Here is a 17,486-nt window from a genome sequence, read left to right as displayed (position 1 = left end):
CTTCAACCTGACCAATCCAAAAACGACTTCATCCTCTCACTGCCTGACGGGTCCTCTGTCCCACCAGTCTCCAACCTTTTTGGCACCAGGGCCTGGTTTCATGCAAGACAATTTTTCCACAGACCACGGTTGGGGGATGGTTTCGGGATGATTCAAGCACATTACATTTATTGTGCACTTTATTTCTATTATTATTATAATACATTGTAATATATAATGAAATAATTATACAACTCACCATAATGTAGAATCAGTGGGAACCCTGAATTTGTTTTCCTGCAACTAGATGGTCCCATCTGGGGGTGATGGGAGACAGTGACAAATCATCAGGCATTAGATTCTCATAAGGAGCATACAACCTAGATCCCTTCCTTACATGCACAGATCATAATAGGGTTCGTGCTCCTAGGAGAATCTAATGCCACCCCTGATCTAACAGGAGGTGGAGCTCAGACACTAATGTGAGCGATGGGGAGCAGCTGTAAATACAGATGAAACTTTGCTCACTTGCCCACTGCTCACTTCCTGCTGTGGAGTCCAGTTCCCAACAGGCCACGAACCACTACCAGTCCATGGCCCAGGGTTTGGGGACCCCTGCTCTAACCCATATAAAGCATATCATCTTCCCTATCCCCCCAAAAAGAGAACGCTAATTCCTGATGCTATCTAGAACAGAGTATTCATGGTATACTCTGTTACCAAAAGGTATAGCACTTGCAAAATACCCCTAATAACTGAAAAACATCATCTACGATACACAATGTCAATGTTTAGGGTATCGAAATGACTTTTTATAAAATAAATTTATCTCTATCTACAAGGATTGAAAAATAATTCGTTAAGTAGCCAAACAAAAGTCCAGGAGAAAATCTTAATTAAATAACAAAAAAAATCAAGAAACTTGTATGATTTGTTTTTAAAATAAAATCACATTGGAAAAAAAAACATTATAGCAACAGTGATCTTAGTAAGTCAGAGAACAGAAAACTCCATGACTATTTAAAACGACTCTTCTAGGAACTAGATTGTCACAAGCATATATGGTAGTTATAATGGCAAGTTTGCAATTATGTATGTTTTCATTACTGTTGCTGTTACTGCTTTATGTAGAATTTTACTTGTAGATATTTTTCTCTTTTTAGAATAATCTCCAAAAGCTAATAATATTAGCAAGAGCTAAATTTTCTTAAATAGGCAAGTATCAGTGTAACTCATCCATTATACATGATACTTTTCAGAAGCTTAAAAACGAAAATAGTGCACGATATATTTATTTTATGTAACATCATAAAATATAGAAAAAGAATGTCTATACCTGCATAGGTCCAGGAATGCAAGACAGAACTCTCTCAATGTTTTCAGTAGTAACATCAACATCATTCACAGCAACAAGGACATCACCTGAAACCAGAATAACAATAAAAGATAGTTTTATGAATATCTAAAAACCATAGAGGTCTAGAATTGGAACATTAAACAGCTACTCTGACCTCCTCAAAGTACAGTGAGAAATGTGGTACTGACAAGCAGGAACTTGTCCAAGTTTATAGAGCTTACTGGTGGCAGGGCTAATCTCCTAACTTTACTCTTCTTAATCTATAATACTGCCCATTATTGTACCATAAATAATACAACCTATGAATATTTTAAAAAATAAATATTTTTATTCTTGATACAATTGGGAGAATTATGTAAACCCAAAAACAAATGGAAAATTTGTAGCATAAACCAAATATCGTACTTGACAAAATTGAATCTAACCACTTAGACCCACAGTAAAAACAAAACAAAACAAAAAAAACCCAGCTGAAATTCTAATTAAATCCATGTGGCACATCATAACACAATATACTATGGTATTCACTTCTGTTACTGATCTATGTCTACACACAGTTCTTTGCTTCAAAGGCCCCAATCATATCAAAATACACTGCATGTTTGGTAAAAATTTCCTTTTCCATGTACTTTAAAAGAAATGTGTATGTTTTCCAAATCTGATAATAAAATAAATATCAGTGTTAAAATGGAAATTTACTTTCAGAATATAATTATACTATCAAAATACCAGTTAGCTATATTAATAGAAACACAGACATACCAAAGTTATTTTTCTCATCATTCCTAAATATATTATTAGGAAATTGATGAAATAATTCATATTCATCCATTCATTTAGCAAATATTTACTGAGCACTTACTGTGTGCCAGGCACTATTCTAAGCACTAGAGACAAAGAATTGAACAAAGACAAAATCTCTACTCTCAGGGAGCTTAATATTCTTTGGGGAAGATGGATAATAAACATGTATGCAGGTTAAGTATCCCAAATCCAAAAATTGAAAATCCAAAATGCTCCAAAATCCAAAACTTTTTGAGCACCAACCTGACCCTCAAAGGAAATGCTCATTGGAGCATTTTGGATTTGGGATTGTCAGATTTGGGACGCTCAACAGGTAAGTATAATGCAATATTCAAAAAAAAAAATCGGAAGCACTTCTGGTCCCAGGTATTTTGAAGAAGTACTCAACCTGTATATATAGAATCGTGTTGGTAGATAATTCTTCATGAGTCTCATGTTTCTGTACATCTTACAAACCGAGGCATTGAAAGTCTTTGTTCTAGACTCTTTTCAAAGACGTTCATGTAATGAACAGCCTTGGACAACAGAGATGGTGTTTCCACCCTGAGCAAAGGTCAAGCTTGTTTACTGAATGGTATAATAAGGTCAATGCTGTGCTCAATATCTTATTATTAATAACTGTTCTTTATAAAAGATTGGTGTTCCCTAAGTTCAGAGTTCCTTTCCTTTAAGGCAACCCATTATTAGGCATCACTTGGCCATCTGTAGGGTTGGCAAACAGATGAAAATGTTGCCACTGTAGGTACTGCTATTCCTCCTTTTTTTCCTTCCTCTCCTTGATACTCTATTGAATGAGAATGGGGTTAAGTGCAGAGTAAGCAGAAGTAGTTTCTTAGGCCAACTGTGAAGGCTTGAACTAGGTTTAGCTGCTCAAGAGATACAACTCAGATGAGAGTTTTGCAAGCATGGGCACCAGGTCGTTATGACAGTTAACCATTACAGCACTTCGGACAAACTTTTCTTAAAATTAAGAACTTGCAGACTAAAATAAACTTTCAACTTGAAGTCCACTCGGAAAAAAAAAAACACAACAAGATGCCTGTTTAATTTCTCCTATATAAGAGATTACACAAGAGTACTATATCAAATTACTTATAGCTGTAGTGATTTAAAAAAAATAAAGGAATGATGGACACAGTATAGCTGTGTCAATGTAAATGAAACCACTTTTGGACTATCCTAATGATTAGTTCTGTTGTCTATAGTTTGTTATCCTCAGGGCACAGAAATAGTAAAACCATTTTAAATTTGTTACTTTAAACTAAAACTCCATTGGATGATGTGCCAAATGGCTTTTTTCTCCAAATCCTAATGAATACATTCCTGTAGCTGAGTGTTATAGGGAGTATTATCTAAAATTATCAAGTCTAACAAACCTCTAAAACGAGGAGATGGTTCATCATAAAAATATATGAAAATAAATTTTGAAAGCAAGTGTAGTACACCCAATATTTTTAAATGTTTAGTAGAAAATTTTCCCATTCTATGAAATAAATATTATATCCACGTCTCATTCTCCCGGACATTTGTTTTCCTCTAGTGTTTCTGAACACTTCTGTGAAGTGACTCAGAGATGGCTGGCTTCCTGGACATCACACCTCTGCAGTGGACATCCTAAACTCCAGGAAAGGTCTTTCTCCATGAGTACACGGTAGTCATTAATATGATCTGTCCCATTTCAAAGGCTAAAAGGGAATGAATTACATGATTGGTTTGCATTGTTAAATAAGAAATGGCCTGGGTAGAAATAAGAGAAAATTTTTATTAAAATATTTAAAATATTTTAAAAAGAGCTCAGTTTATCACAGTTCCTCAATGTAAAGTTAAATTATGTGAGAAAAGCCATCAACTTCTCAGTATATACTTAACATCAAACAACATATGTGTACTAAAGGGCTACTACATAAGGCACCAAGGGCTGTGAAAATATATATGCAAAAGTTTGTTTACTGCGGTGTTTATACTATATATAAAATGAATATACAACTTAAATTATTTTTGACAAAAAATTATTGTATATAAATGTAGGAAAAGGGGAGGATATATATCAAAATGTTGTCTTTGGGTATATGGAATTTTTCTTTTTTGCTTAACTGTATTTTCTAAATTGTCTACAATGAAGGTATATTATTACTATCGCAAAAAGAAAAAAAACTCATATTTTGCCAAAAAACCCCCCACTGTGGTAGGCAGCATAATTGTCCCCCAAAGATGTCTATGTTTCAATCCCTGAAATCTCTGAATATGCTACCTTACACAGCAAGAAGGACTTTGCAGTTGTAATTAACTTAAAAGACTGGAAGACTGTCCTGGATTATCCGAGTGATCGTCAGTCAGGTAAAGATAAAGTTCTTTATAGGAGGAAGGCAGAAGTGTCAGGGTCAGCATGAGAGAGACTGGAAGATGCTATGCTGCTGGCTTTGAAGATGGAGGACAGGACCACAAGCCAAAGAATGCAGGTAGCCTCTGAAAGCTGACCAAGGAATGAGATTCTTCCCTGGAGCCTCCAAAAGGAATGTAGCCCTGTGGACACCTTGATTTTCATACAAGAAGACCCATTTCAGATTTCTGTCCTACGTTATTGCAAGATGATAAATCTGTATTGTTTTAAACCACTAAGTTTGTGGTAATTTGTCACGGCAGCAGTAGAAGATGAATGCACTAGCCTAATAATACAAAGCAATCTTTGTGATGCACCAAAAAAGGAACCATGAATGCTAAAAAGCAAAGATGGACATACAAGGCATATCTGGAGGTCAGTTAGGAAAAAAATAAATCAGCCTTGCTTGTTAGAGGTGGGGATTTATGGATAGAAGGAGTGGCACGTATGTATGGGACAGAAAAATGAGATCAAATTGTGAATTTAAATTGATCCTTTAAATTAAGCCAAATTTGACTTCAGGGAAAGGGAATCTGGTTTTTGAAAAGCAGTTACTATACTGCCATTTTATACATTCAAAACTCAATGTTTTCTGCCAATGCATTTACTAACAATAAATTTTGTTATTTTTTTTGAGTTTCAATCTCAACCCCTCGTCTATAATATGTGGGCACTAAACTAGAGAGAATTAAGGCCCCTCCCAACCTACCATTCTAGAAGTCCTTGAATAATGGTACCAGCTTGTTTTTGTGAAAACTGTTAAATGAAGAAAAATCAGATATTTATCCTGCCTTTCCTGTCTGAACCATATGTCAAGGTTACCAAACAGAGGTGAGGGGGAGCTTCTTTTTATGAAAGTAGTCTAACTGAAATATCAAGAAAGACTGACAGAACTGGAATACCACCATTTTGCAGTCCCTTAATGAATTAATGGATCTAGGCAATGATCATCAATAACTGTTAATATCACAAAAAGAAAAACAGCAGATAATATGTTGTTCCTGATGGAAGCACACAGACCACCTATAAAATATGTTTGATAGGCCTCAAGATCTAACTAACAACTTATAGGAAATACCACTGAAAGTGGGGCATGTTAAATGAATTCTGGCTCCTTTTACAGAACTAAAAGAACAAACCGTAGAGATATTTAGTTCTATCCTATCATTTCAGAAGAAGGAAAGTAGAGGGCCCAAGGGAATTTAAGTATGTATTATCCCCTGTTCCAGTCATCTATTGTTGCATAATAAGTCATCCAAAAAAATTTTTTTTTTTTTTGAGACAGAGTCTCATTGTGTTCCCCAGGCTGCAGTACGGTGGTACAATCTTGCCTCATTGCAACCTCTGCCTCCCAGGTTCAAGTGATTCTCGTGCCCTAGCCTCTCCAGTAGCTGAGATTACAGGCATGCACCACAAGGCCCAGCTAAGTTTTGTATTTTTTAGTAGACATGGGGTCTTGCCATGTTGGCCAGGCTGGTCTCAAACTCCTGGCCTCAAGTGATCTGCCTACCTTGGCCTCCCAAAGTGCTGGGATTACAAGTGTGAGCCGCCACGCCAGGCCTATCCAAATAATTTTGAGGCTTGAAACAACAACAACTGGCCAGGCACGGTGGCTCACGCCTGTAATCCCAGCACTTTGTGGGGCTGAGGTGGGTGGATCACCTGAGGTCAGGAGTTCAAGACCAACCTGACCAACATGGTGAAACTCCGTCTCTATTAAAAAATACAAAAAAATTAGTCAGGCATGGTGGTGGGTACCTGTAATCCCAACTACTCGGGAGGCTGAGGCAGGAGAATTGCTTGAACCTGGGAGGTGGAGGTTGAAGTGAGCTGAGATGGCACCATTGCACTCTAGCCTAGGCGATAAGAGCAAAACTCCATCTCAAAAATAAATAAATAAATAAATAAATAAAATAAAAAAATATATAACAACAACAATAATTTATCATCTCTCCTGGTTCTGGGGTTAACTGGGGTCAGCTGTGGTTCTCACTTGGGATTCCTCATGCAGTTACGCCAGATGGTGGTTGGGGCTGGAGTCATCTTAAAGGCTTCTCACTCACATCTGGTGGCGAGGGCTTCAGCTGGGACTATCAGCTGGATCACTGGTGTCTTGACCTCTTCACACAATGGTGACTGGGTTCTAAGGGCAAGTATCCCCAAACTAACCAGGCAGAAGCTGCATCACCTTTTATGATCCAACTTCTTAAGTCACATGACACCAATTAAGCTGTAGTCACCAGCCCACCCAGATTCAATGACACAGAGCACAACTCTCCGTGGGAGGAGTATCAACACTACATTTTAAGAAAGTGTGCAGATCCTGTTGAGATCATACTGGAACACATACTTTGCCACAGATGCGCTTCCTACAAGATTCCATATGATCCTCCTTGTAAACCCCTATGATGACACTTATCAGACAGTGAGGAGCTGCCTGCCTATCTGTAACCCATCTCTTCCACTAAAACATAGCTCCTTTCAAGAAATAATTGGATCAGTAAAGTAATCTTTGTATTCCTGGCACTTAGCAGATGATAAAAAAACAAATTGTCAAATCAGTGAACAAACAAATGAAATTCAGATTTAAAGTTGGAAACATTTGTAAATGTATCTGTAAATGTTCTTCATTTAAACCTCTTATGCTAGATAAACTTAAAAGACTGTCAGCTTTTAGAACTGTTATTACTTTTACATTTTAGTAATAATATATCCTCAAATTTGACTCATTTATCTTTAAGTAATTAGATTGCTATTAACTCATTGTATCTGACAGCTTAAAATTTATCAGCAACACAAAATGTTCATCTTAATATACGTTCAGAATAACTTGTGGGTTTATTTTTCTTGAAAATTGGTGGGCTATTTTATGACAGATATATTTTATGACACATGCCCTTAAAAGGAAATTTATGTATAACACCACTGTTGCTAAATATGCCAAACGAAATAGTTGAAAACCACTCCAAGAACTTAGTGTACTCAAGTGCAAACATACAATTTAAAAGTATTTTTATTCATAAATTATATATTTTTGTATCCTGTTACTAGATATAGCCATTCAAACCTAAATTATCACTCTATGATCAACTTTTTTTTCTTGTCAGCAAATATAACCAAGATGAAATAAAATTATATAATTCAAAACTTGAAAATTAGGTAAGCTATTTCTTGGCCTGAACAAGGCACACATATATTCAACACACTGAACTGGTTATTTTGAGAACACTGTGCCTTGTAGTGTACCACGTGTAACCATTTCTCTACTGTACCAAATGTCATTAATCAGTTCTTTATCTGTGGAGACTGTATATAATTGTTTTTATCACATTTCCCACAAGGTGTCATCATTAATCATGTATCTCTGTAAACAAGGATGGATGTGTACCAGCAACACTTACCAATGAGTACCTGACCGCTCTTCATAGCAGATCCCCCTGGCAGCAGGCCATGGACCACAAGCCTCTCTCCATCACCCTGCTTTCCAGTTCTTCTCCAGCTCCACTTGGTCTGATGAATAATTCCAACCAGCACTTCCAGAAGCTTCAGCTGCTCTTTGGCTTTGATGACAGTTAGCTTTTTGGGGTTTACATAAACATTCACATCTTTGTACCGTTGTTGGACAATGACTCCTGTCTTCTGATTGGACTGATGCTTTAGAATGGATACTGGTCCATTGTCATTGCTATTTTTTTTATTGCAGCGCTTGGGTAAAAGTCTTTTCCTTCTTAAAATTTTGGTAAACTGCTTGAGTTTGGGTTCATACTTTTTTCTTTCTTTGTAATCATCTTCAATGATAATCTCATTTTCACTGAACCTGACATGGTTCACAGTTGGTGTCTCAGGAAGGAGGCTTTCTTCTTCATCCTCACTCAATTCCAAATAGAACAGCTCTCCATTTTTCTGCACACTGTCCAGCCATTCAGGCTCAAGATCACTATGAAAGAGAGAAAAGATAATCTTAATAGCAGCCCAATATATAAAAAAAGGTATGTCATCCTGGCATGGGGGTGAGGGTTGGGGCTGGGGAGCAGGAAGATGGGAAAGGGTGAAACTTCTTTATTATTTCAAATTATCCTTACTATTTCTAATTTATTGTGAGCCTCAACATTATTTCATATAGGATGCTTTTTTTGTAGAGCTTTGAAGAATAGGAGTTGGGGGAGAAGGAATCAAAAACGCATAGCAATAGAAAGGAAAACCAATGAAAAAGAGATAGTCCCCTTATAGAATCTGTAAGTTGAAAAAAATTAAATCAACCACTGTGTGGTTACTGCTCCCTTTAAACAATTTCACCGAATGATAATTTGCATTAGCAGTTGATTATGCAATTATATCCACAGAAGCATGCCCTTTGGAAATTGTACATGAAAATCTATTATTTGCATAGAAATTATTTAGGATGGCTGTCAGGTTAAAATGAAAGCTAAAGCCAGCTTTAACAGACTTTTACATAAGTTTTCAAAAAAGAAACATTCACTTCACCATGAACTAAAATCTGTCCTGAAAACAACCCGTTTATAATCACAGTTAATATAGTAATGATCACTTTACTGTCTATAATTTCCATAAACTCCTTTTTATGAAAAATTGTAGTAGAAAAAAACAAAGCATATATTACATAATTCATCGTGATTATAAAAAATATTTTTAACTGGGACGTATGCCACTGAAAAAAAACAAAATTACTGCTATTAAAATGATTGAAATAGCATTAAGGAGCAAAAATACTCACGGTAACAAACCTAAACTCTACCCTGTTCAATGTTATGAACAGTTTACCTTTCAAACTGCTATTCTTTAAAGTGAAACTAGTAATAGTGGAAAAATTAACATGTAGAGAGTCTTTTTAGAAACATGAGCTGTAATATCCTGGCCTGAAAGAGTATAATTTGTGTTGTAATCATTAAATCAGACAGAAGACATTTCTGTTTTCTGCAGTGTTTATTAGCAACTCCAGTTCTCTTAACTTAAAAGTCAAATGTCTCTTTCTAAACACTTTGAAAATTAGCCCCCAAAATATACTATTCTATTACTCAACTCAAACTAACCACTGCCCTCGTCTGTGGCTGGTCATTAATACAGAATTTTCAGCTACATATGAGTCATTTTTAAAAATGCCTAACAAGCTGAAAATATCAAAACTAACATTTCTTTGGGACTTGTTGGTTCCCAGTGTGTGGCATCATCATAGGCACTAAGCCTCACTTATTGCAGATTATTAACCAAATATCGCTTATTTCAACCATACCTATCTGTACCCACAGAATCAGTATTTAAATAACTATGCAGTTCTACTCTTGAGAGTCTAAATAACTATATCCTCACCATAATCATTTAGATAACAAAGCTACCTTGATTTTAATTGCTACAGTGTAAATACCATGATAGCACATTAATTATTAAAAACATATGTATCAATTTAATATGTATATAAATTTAAACAATGAATAAAGTGTATCAGCCTTATTATCTCACCCATTTAACCTGTTATTTGTATTAGAGGTATGTAAAAGAAACATTTTTTTCCACTTACTAAATATGAAGATGATTCATTTCAATCTCTAAAGTTTGAATGTGAAATCACTTTTGGTTATGATTCAAAGATCCATGCATGTGGGGGCCAAGGGGATAGCATCTTGGCATTCAATTGTGGAGCAACTAAACAGCGCCAGGAACTATGGTAAGTACCAGAATTATAATGACGAGAATGTCAGTTCCCGCCCTTGCTTAGTAAAGAAGAGAAAGTGAGAAAGAATTCATGACAGTACACAGGGTAAGTACAAGACAGAGGCATACAGGAGAGTCACCCAGCTTAGCCATACAGGAGAGTCACCCAGCTTAGCCATACAGGAGAGTCACCCAGCTTAGCCTAGCTGGAGGTTGAGGGGAGATCAGGAAGACTCCAGAAATTAGTTTGAAAGGATAAATGAGGAAGGGAGAGAGGTGGGGAGCTGAAGGGAAAGACGTGAAGAGATTTCAAACGGAGTAACAGCATAAGCAATGACCTGAGGATAGTCCCCATGGCCTAGACGGAGAACCACTAGCAGTCTGCAGTTGCCAGAGTAAATGTGGAAGGTGGGGAATGACAGAAGTGGTCAAGCCCTAGTTTTGCCACGCTTTTTAGAGCACCCTAAGGGGTCTGGCTTTTGTATTGCAGGTAAGAAGGCATCAACAAAGAGTTTTAAGTAGAGAGTTTACGTGTTAGATATCCCTGGATAGGCCTACTTTGGCAAGTAAATCGTTGGTGGATTTGAGGTGGACAAGACTCAAGGCAGGAGGACTAGTCAGGGGGCTGTTTCAGTAGTTGAAGCAAAAATGACTAATAAAGCAATAATAGAAGACATGGAAAGTAGGAAAAACATTTGAGAAACTCTTGAAAATCACCAGAACTTCGAGACTGATTGGGTGGGGAGAGAGAGAGCAGGATTCACGTTGACTAGATTTCTAGTTGGTGGCTATACTTTCATGGATCCTTTTGTGCATACCCATGTGCAGACTCATTGTAATACATGGGAACATAATCTTAATACTTCTCTTACTATCTCTCTCTCACATGAACACTGTTAAAAAATCCATGCTTTATAATCATATAAAAATACATATAGGGTTATTCTGTCACTGTTTTGAAAAAGTGGAATCATTATACATGTACCTATATAAAGTACATATATAATTTCTCACTTAACAATACAGCTTAGAAATCACTTTATAATTTCTTTAATTATATAATTTCTCACTTAACAATACAGCTTAGAAATTACTAGTGGCTGCATAATATTCGATATCAAGGATGTAGGACATTTGGTCATTCACCTACTGATAAGCTTTGTGTTCAGTTCTTGTTTTTCCACCACAAAGTTATAGGAACCATCAATATACACGTGTGTGTGTGTGTGTGTATGTATGTATATATATATATCTATATATCTATATATATCTATATATATATATATCTTTACCCAAAAGACTATACCAATTTATATTTTCACTAGCGATGATCCACTCTCTTAATGTCTAGATTTTTAAAAATACATCATTTTAAGAAGAGAAAGACATTTTTTAAAAAGAGGAAGAAACTAAAAGGAAGATAAAGAGGTAGAGATAGGGAAGTGTACATAAGAGACCCCACACAGAAGGGCAACTTATACTGAAAAGCAAATGAACTGAGAAATCATGAAGAGCTGAGTTCAAATTTTGTTCTATTATGATTTTAACCTTTCTAAGATTGACTGATTGATTGCTTTAGTTTTCCTCTTCTTGAAAATAGATTATAGCTACCTCACAGGACTCTTGTCAATAGAAAATACAATAATGTTGTTCCTGGCATGGTTAAGTTCCAAATAAATATCAGTTCTCTTCCTCTTGCTTTTACTAGATATAACTATTGTGTTTCTGTATTTTTCTAACTGGCATTAAATGAAGGTGTCTCTAATGATCTCAGTTTGCCAGGTTTCAGGGTAGGTGATAGTGACACAAGAAGCAAAGCTAGGCACCACCTTTAAGGACCCTATAGTTCAATATTCCTGGAAGGTTCTTTATTCCTACTCCAGAGGAATAGTTCCGAGTTAGATAAGCATCAAGAGATTGGTCAACAGGTACAAAGTTACAGTTAAATAGGAGAAATAAATTCTGGTGTTCTATTGCACAGTATGGAGACTATAGTTAACAATATTATAGTGTATATTTCAAAATTACTAGAACAAGGATTTTTGAATGTTCTCATCACAAAGAAATGATAAACATATGAGGTGATAAATATGCCAAATGTCCTGATTTAATCCCTATACAATGTATACATCTATTGAAATATCACATTGTACTCCACAGATATGTGTAATTATTATGTCAATTTTTTAAGAAGAGGATAAATGATTAGTGTATTAAGAAATTTTAATAGAATTCTAATGACTGTTGTCCCAAACTAGTTCTTCTAGCCCTATTAGAAGAAAGGGGATGTGTTAACAACAACAACAACAACAACAACAACAACAAAAAACACAAAAACCTAACCTTTCATTACAACTTCCCCAAATTAAAGAAATTAATATATACAGATAATCCCCACTCCAGGAGATGAAGTTTAATCCCTCCTCCCCTTGAGTATAGACTTACTGACTATACTATTCCAGAGAACAGAGTATGGAAAGAGAAAGATAGTAACTTTCCAGGGAAGAGACCTGGCAGACACTACCTTACGTAACCAGTGATCAAGGTAATGAAAAACAAGAAAGGACTAAGAAATTGTTACAGGCCAGAGGAGACTAAGCAGACAATACAATATTCTGGATTGAATCCTGGAATAGAAAAAGAACATTAATGGAAGAGTGGTGAAAGCCAAATAAAGTTTGGAGTTTAGTTAACAGAAATGACCATGTTCATGTCTTGTTTTGACAAATGCATAATAGTTGTGTAAGATGTTAACATCAGGGGAAACTGGGTGAAGGATTTATGGGAAGTCTGTACTATCTTTGGAACTCTTGTGTAAATCTAAACTTACTCAAAAATAAAAAGAAAATTAATGAAAGGAATTAAATCTAGCAGTTTTAATTCAGATCTTTGTAGTACATGGGTCGTATTTTAGCACTAATATAAATACTCCTTCAAAATTTTCTAAGACCTTATGGTACAAGCTGCAGAATTATTGTGTAAATGTTTTTCAATTTTCTTTCAATGAGTCTTATTTTGTTTATTCTGCTTTGCCTTAAGCAGAATAACTGTATGTTTATAGCCTGCCTGCAACGTTTTAGGGCACTTTAATTGGTATTCAAGGCCCTAAATGATGTGGTAAACAGGAGTAGAGCCCTTCTTCCCAAAGAAAGACTTGCTAATTTGCAAATAAGCAAGTTCACTTACATAAACTGTAACATAAATATATTAAAGGAAATGAACTTCAGATAATGCTAATAATTGTCTCATTCCTGATGTATTCAAAAATATCTAGGTCAACACTAAATCTTTTAATACCCCTCTAATGGTTATTTGAATCTCTCAGGTCTTTATTTGCATTAATGCCAGCTTTTTCATCATTTGCAATAGTACAGCAATTTCCTTAACTACCACAAGAAAAGAGTTATAAAACAGCCAGCCCTACTGGTACATTTCCTTAGTTAAGGAAAATAAACACTTGTTACTATTCCAAATCTGTTATAGTATACTTTTTTCTTTTTTTCTCAGTGGGCAAAGCACAATGCACTTTACCAAAGTGGTCAACACATATAGTTATGTGGTGCTAATAGGTATAACAGGACAATTCTAGGAACAGAGAAAAACCACACACAATAAAAACACTGACAAATTAATATGGATTCTATCTGGCACTTATTCAGTAAGCACTTGCCTGCCTATGCGTTTCTGTGTTTTCTTTTCTGTGTTCTGTCTACCAACGATATCTAATTTTCACTCTTGATGGTCTTCTGATCATTTTCTAAAGGAACACCATGAACTTCAATCATTAAAATGTATGCTGGATGATACAGCAGCTTAGGGGTAGGGAGTCTCAGATGAGCTGAAGCTCTTCTTGCTAAGCAACATTAGAATAACTGTTAAGCATGTCAAAGAAGGCAAAGGGATCAGTCAATAAATGCATAACTGTTCATTCACTGCAGGTAATACATTTCTACATCAGGAACACATCTAATAGTGACCTCATTCCCCGGGTCACATTTCCTACCACCTGCCCCCTCAGCTAAACAGGGCATTCCTATGCATCACTAAATTGGTGATACAATCTAACCCTGGCAGGACAAAAGTCATACACCAACAAAACATTTTGTGATAGGACTTTACTGTACTTTTAAAGATGTCAGATGGGACAGAGAGCTAATCAAATGGCTGAAATGCAAGTGCCAACACTCAGGAATAAAGACTGCTATAGGACTAGAGGACAGGATGGAGAGATAGTCTAAGAGAGACCAGAAAAGATTCTAGGAGAAGGTAGAACTTAAGTGGGACCTTGAATGATTTTGACAAGTAGAGATAGGAAGAAATGGTATTTCAAACAGAGAGAACAAAGTACATAAAGGTGTAGGTGTGAAAGCAAGTGGTCAATTTGAGAATGAGTGGATAATCATTTTCAATAATGAACAGGGAGATCAATAGAAATGAGACAGGAAAGACTTGGAACAGCTCTAAAATTTAAAAATCATCCTAAGGAACCTAGAATTTATTTGGAAGGCCACCAAACTTTTGAGTAGAGTAGAAAAATGATTTAGAACTGTGTTTTAGAAAGCAAACTGACAGTGGTATGGAAGAAAGACCAGAAACCAGAGAAATCAGAGGCATGCAGATTAGTTAGGAGGCAACTCCACTGGTGCATGGGAAACAGGCAAGAGGCAAGGGGCAAACCTTTTAAGTAAGGCAGTGCCTGTGAGAATGGAGAAGAAAAAACCAGAGAAGGAAGTCAATAGTACTGGAGACATCAGATCTGAAGACAAGAGTAAGGAGATAATGATGTCAGTAAATGAGACGGGTAGCCTTAGAGGAGAAATGGAAGACAATGAATTCTCTTCACACACTGAGCTGGAAGTAGAGATGACAGCAGGTTATTACCATTTTTCATCATAAACCTAGTTATATACCATGTGTCTTTTTAATCTGTATTAAATTAAAAGTAAAAAGGAGTCAGGGTTCACAGCAGAAGAAAAAGTAGGAAACACTATCCTAAATTGAATGTTAATAGTATGGCATCATGAGTCTAAATGAAATATTTTGATGCTTCACAAGTAGTATGTTCCCATGTTAAAAATTCAAGAAAGAGAGGAATGTCAGCATTTCTACACATCATTGAGTTGGGGATATGATGTAACTCTGGCAGAACAAAAATCATAGACCAGCAAAATATTTTGTGTTAGGGCTTTGCTGTACAGATTTTTTTTTTTTTTTTTTGAGATGGTGTCTCACTTTGTCACCCAGGCTGCAGTGCAATGGTGCGATCTTGGCTCACTACAACCTCCACCTTCTGAGTTCAAGTGATTCTCTTGGCTCAGCCTCCTGAGTAGCTGGAATTACAGGCGGACACCACCATGCCCGGCTAATTTTTTGTATCTTTAGTAGAGATGGGGTTTCACCATACTGGCCAGGCTGGTCTCGAACTCATGACCTCAGGTGATCCGCCCACCTCGGCCTCCCAAAGCGCTGGGATTACAGGTGTGAGCCCAGCTCAGAATAGGTCTTTAGTATACAATGATGATAGGGCTTCACTGTACAAAAAAAAGAACTTTTTTTTTCTTCAGACAAAATTTTGCTGTCACCCAGACTGGGGTGCAATGGTGTGATCACAGCTTACTGCAACCTCGAACTCCTGAGCTTAAGTGATCCTCCCACCTCAGCCTCCCAAGGTGCAGGACTACAGGCATGTACCATCATGCCTGGCTAATTTTTTTATTTTTTATTTTAGAGATGGGGGTCTCACTATGTTTCCAAGGCTGGTTTCTGACTCCTGGTGTCAAGCAATGCTCCTGCTTTGGCTCCCAAAGGCAGGATACCTGGCCGAGAGATGATCTATTAATTGGGGCAACAACATGGATGAATCTCAAAGTAATATGCTGAGTAAAAGAAGGCAGACAAAAAAGAACATTCATACTGTACAATTCCATCTTTATAAAACTTTAGAAACTACAAACTCCTATAGAGTGACAAAAAGCAGATAAATGGTTATAGGAGAGGCATAAATGGACTTAAGTAGGTACATGGGGAGACTCTTAGGCGAGATGGATATGTTCATTTTCTTGACAGACGTATACATGTTAAAACATCAAATTGTACATTTAAAATATGTGCAGTTTTTTGTATATGAATTATCCTTCAATGAAGCTATTTTTAAAGTCCCAGAAAAAAATTTAAAGGACATACCTCCCTTCTCCAGCCAATCCTCGTGTTTTAGGTAGAAGTTCCTTAGCTTTAACAGCTAATATCTCATTTAAAATTATTCGTTTCTCTCCATCAGCCAGTTTTAAAACTGATGTAACAACAACAAAAAATTCACTTTGAAAAATTAAAAATCCAAGTCACAACATTGACGAACTCTCTGTAACATGAACTAGGCATATTAGCTGGTAACTTGGCATTGTTGCAGGTGAATGTGTAATTTCTGTTATCTTAATACTAAAACTAGCTAATGGCTCCCTCAACCCAACCAATCCACCAGTATTATCTCTGAAGCCTCCCAGTGCCAACTTAAGACATACTGCAGCAATATAAACTCTTCTTCTTTAATAAACCTAAAACAAACCTATTAAAAGAACTCTACCAGAATTTACCATAATGTAATTTTATCTCAAAGATGATAAACTTTTAAATTCTATATTGACAATCACATACAGCTCAGGTACAAAGCATGTATGAAACAGTAACTTCTAAAAAGAACACGCAGGTAACTAAAACCTTGAAAATTTAGGATACTTTATGTGAGTCAATATGCAGTACAACTTCTTTAGTAAGCTTCATGTAGTCCATGAAATACAATAGGAAATTCATGTCTTTGCTTTAATGAGAAAGACTAAGGTTGGCAGTCCTGTACCTTTGATTAAAGAGTGGTTCTGTGCAAGTTGGGAAGGCCACTGTTTATAATGATGACTGCAGCTTAGGGAAGTAAACCTCTACCATAAGGGAAGAACCGAACATAAGCCTTCCTGGTAAGTTCAGCAAATTAACCCTCATGTCCTACAAATCAAGAAGGGACAGACTTAAAATTTGAAACTTGGTAGGGCTTGAAATACAGACCAGCAAACATCTTATGATAGGGATTTTCTATACCTTTATTATTAGGAGGATAAAGACACTAGAACATTTGGCGTGATTAGTGACATGAAAAGCTTAATGATCATTTTTAAAAAGCTAAAATATAACACATATCCATGTATTTTGAATCATGAAATACTTTTACTCTTTTAAGTGACAAGTTCTTCTATCACAAGGTTCTCAGATTGGTCATTTCCTAGGAAACAAAGTTCATTATTTTAATCC

General features: G+C 36.1%; 1 protein-coding gene across 6 annotated transcripts in view; it reads right to left on the bottom strand.

Annotated features, from left to right (window-relative positions):
• INTU (inturned planar cell polarity protein) overlaps nucleotides 1–17,486 on the bottom strand; it is a 72,686-nt gene that overhangs the window by 53,649 nt on the left and 1,551 nt on the right. For all 6 annotated transcript variants that reach the window (XM_055275847.2, XM_063637518.1, XM_055275849.2 and 3 more), the window contains exons 2-3: nucleotides 7,922–8,457; nucleotides 1,316–1,401 (exon numbers count right to left, since the gene is read on the bottom strand). In XM_055275847.2, the coding sequence (XP_055131822.1) occupies nucleotides 1,316–1,401; nucleotides 7,922–8,457 (622 nt within the window). The remainder of the gene's footprint in view (nucleotides 1–1,315; nucleotides 1,402–7,921; nucleotides 8,458–17,486) is intronic.

The sequence above is a fragment of the Symphalangus syndactylus genome, chromosome 4 (assembly GCF_028878055.3).
Source record: "Symphalangus syndactylus isolate Jambi chromosome 4, NHGRI_mSymSyn1-v2.1_pri, whole genome shotgun sequence".
Taxonomy (NCBI): domain Eukaryota; kingdom Metazoa; phylum Chordata; class Mammalia; order Primates; family Hylobatidae; genus Symphalangus; species Symphalangus syndactylus.
The sequence above is the reverse complement of the archived record's forward strand: the minus strand, read 5'-3'. Positions and strand labels throughout refer to the sequence as shown.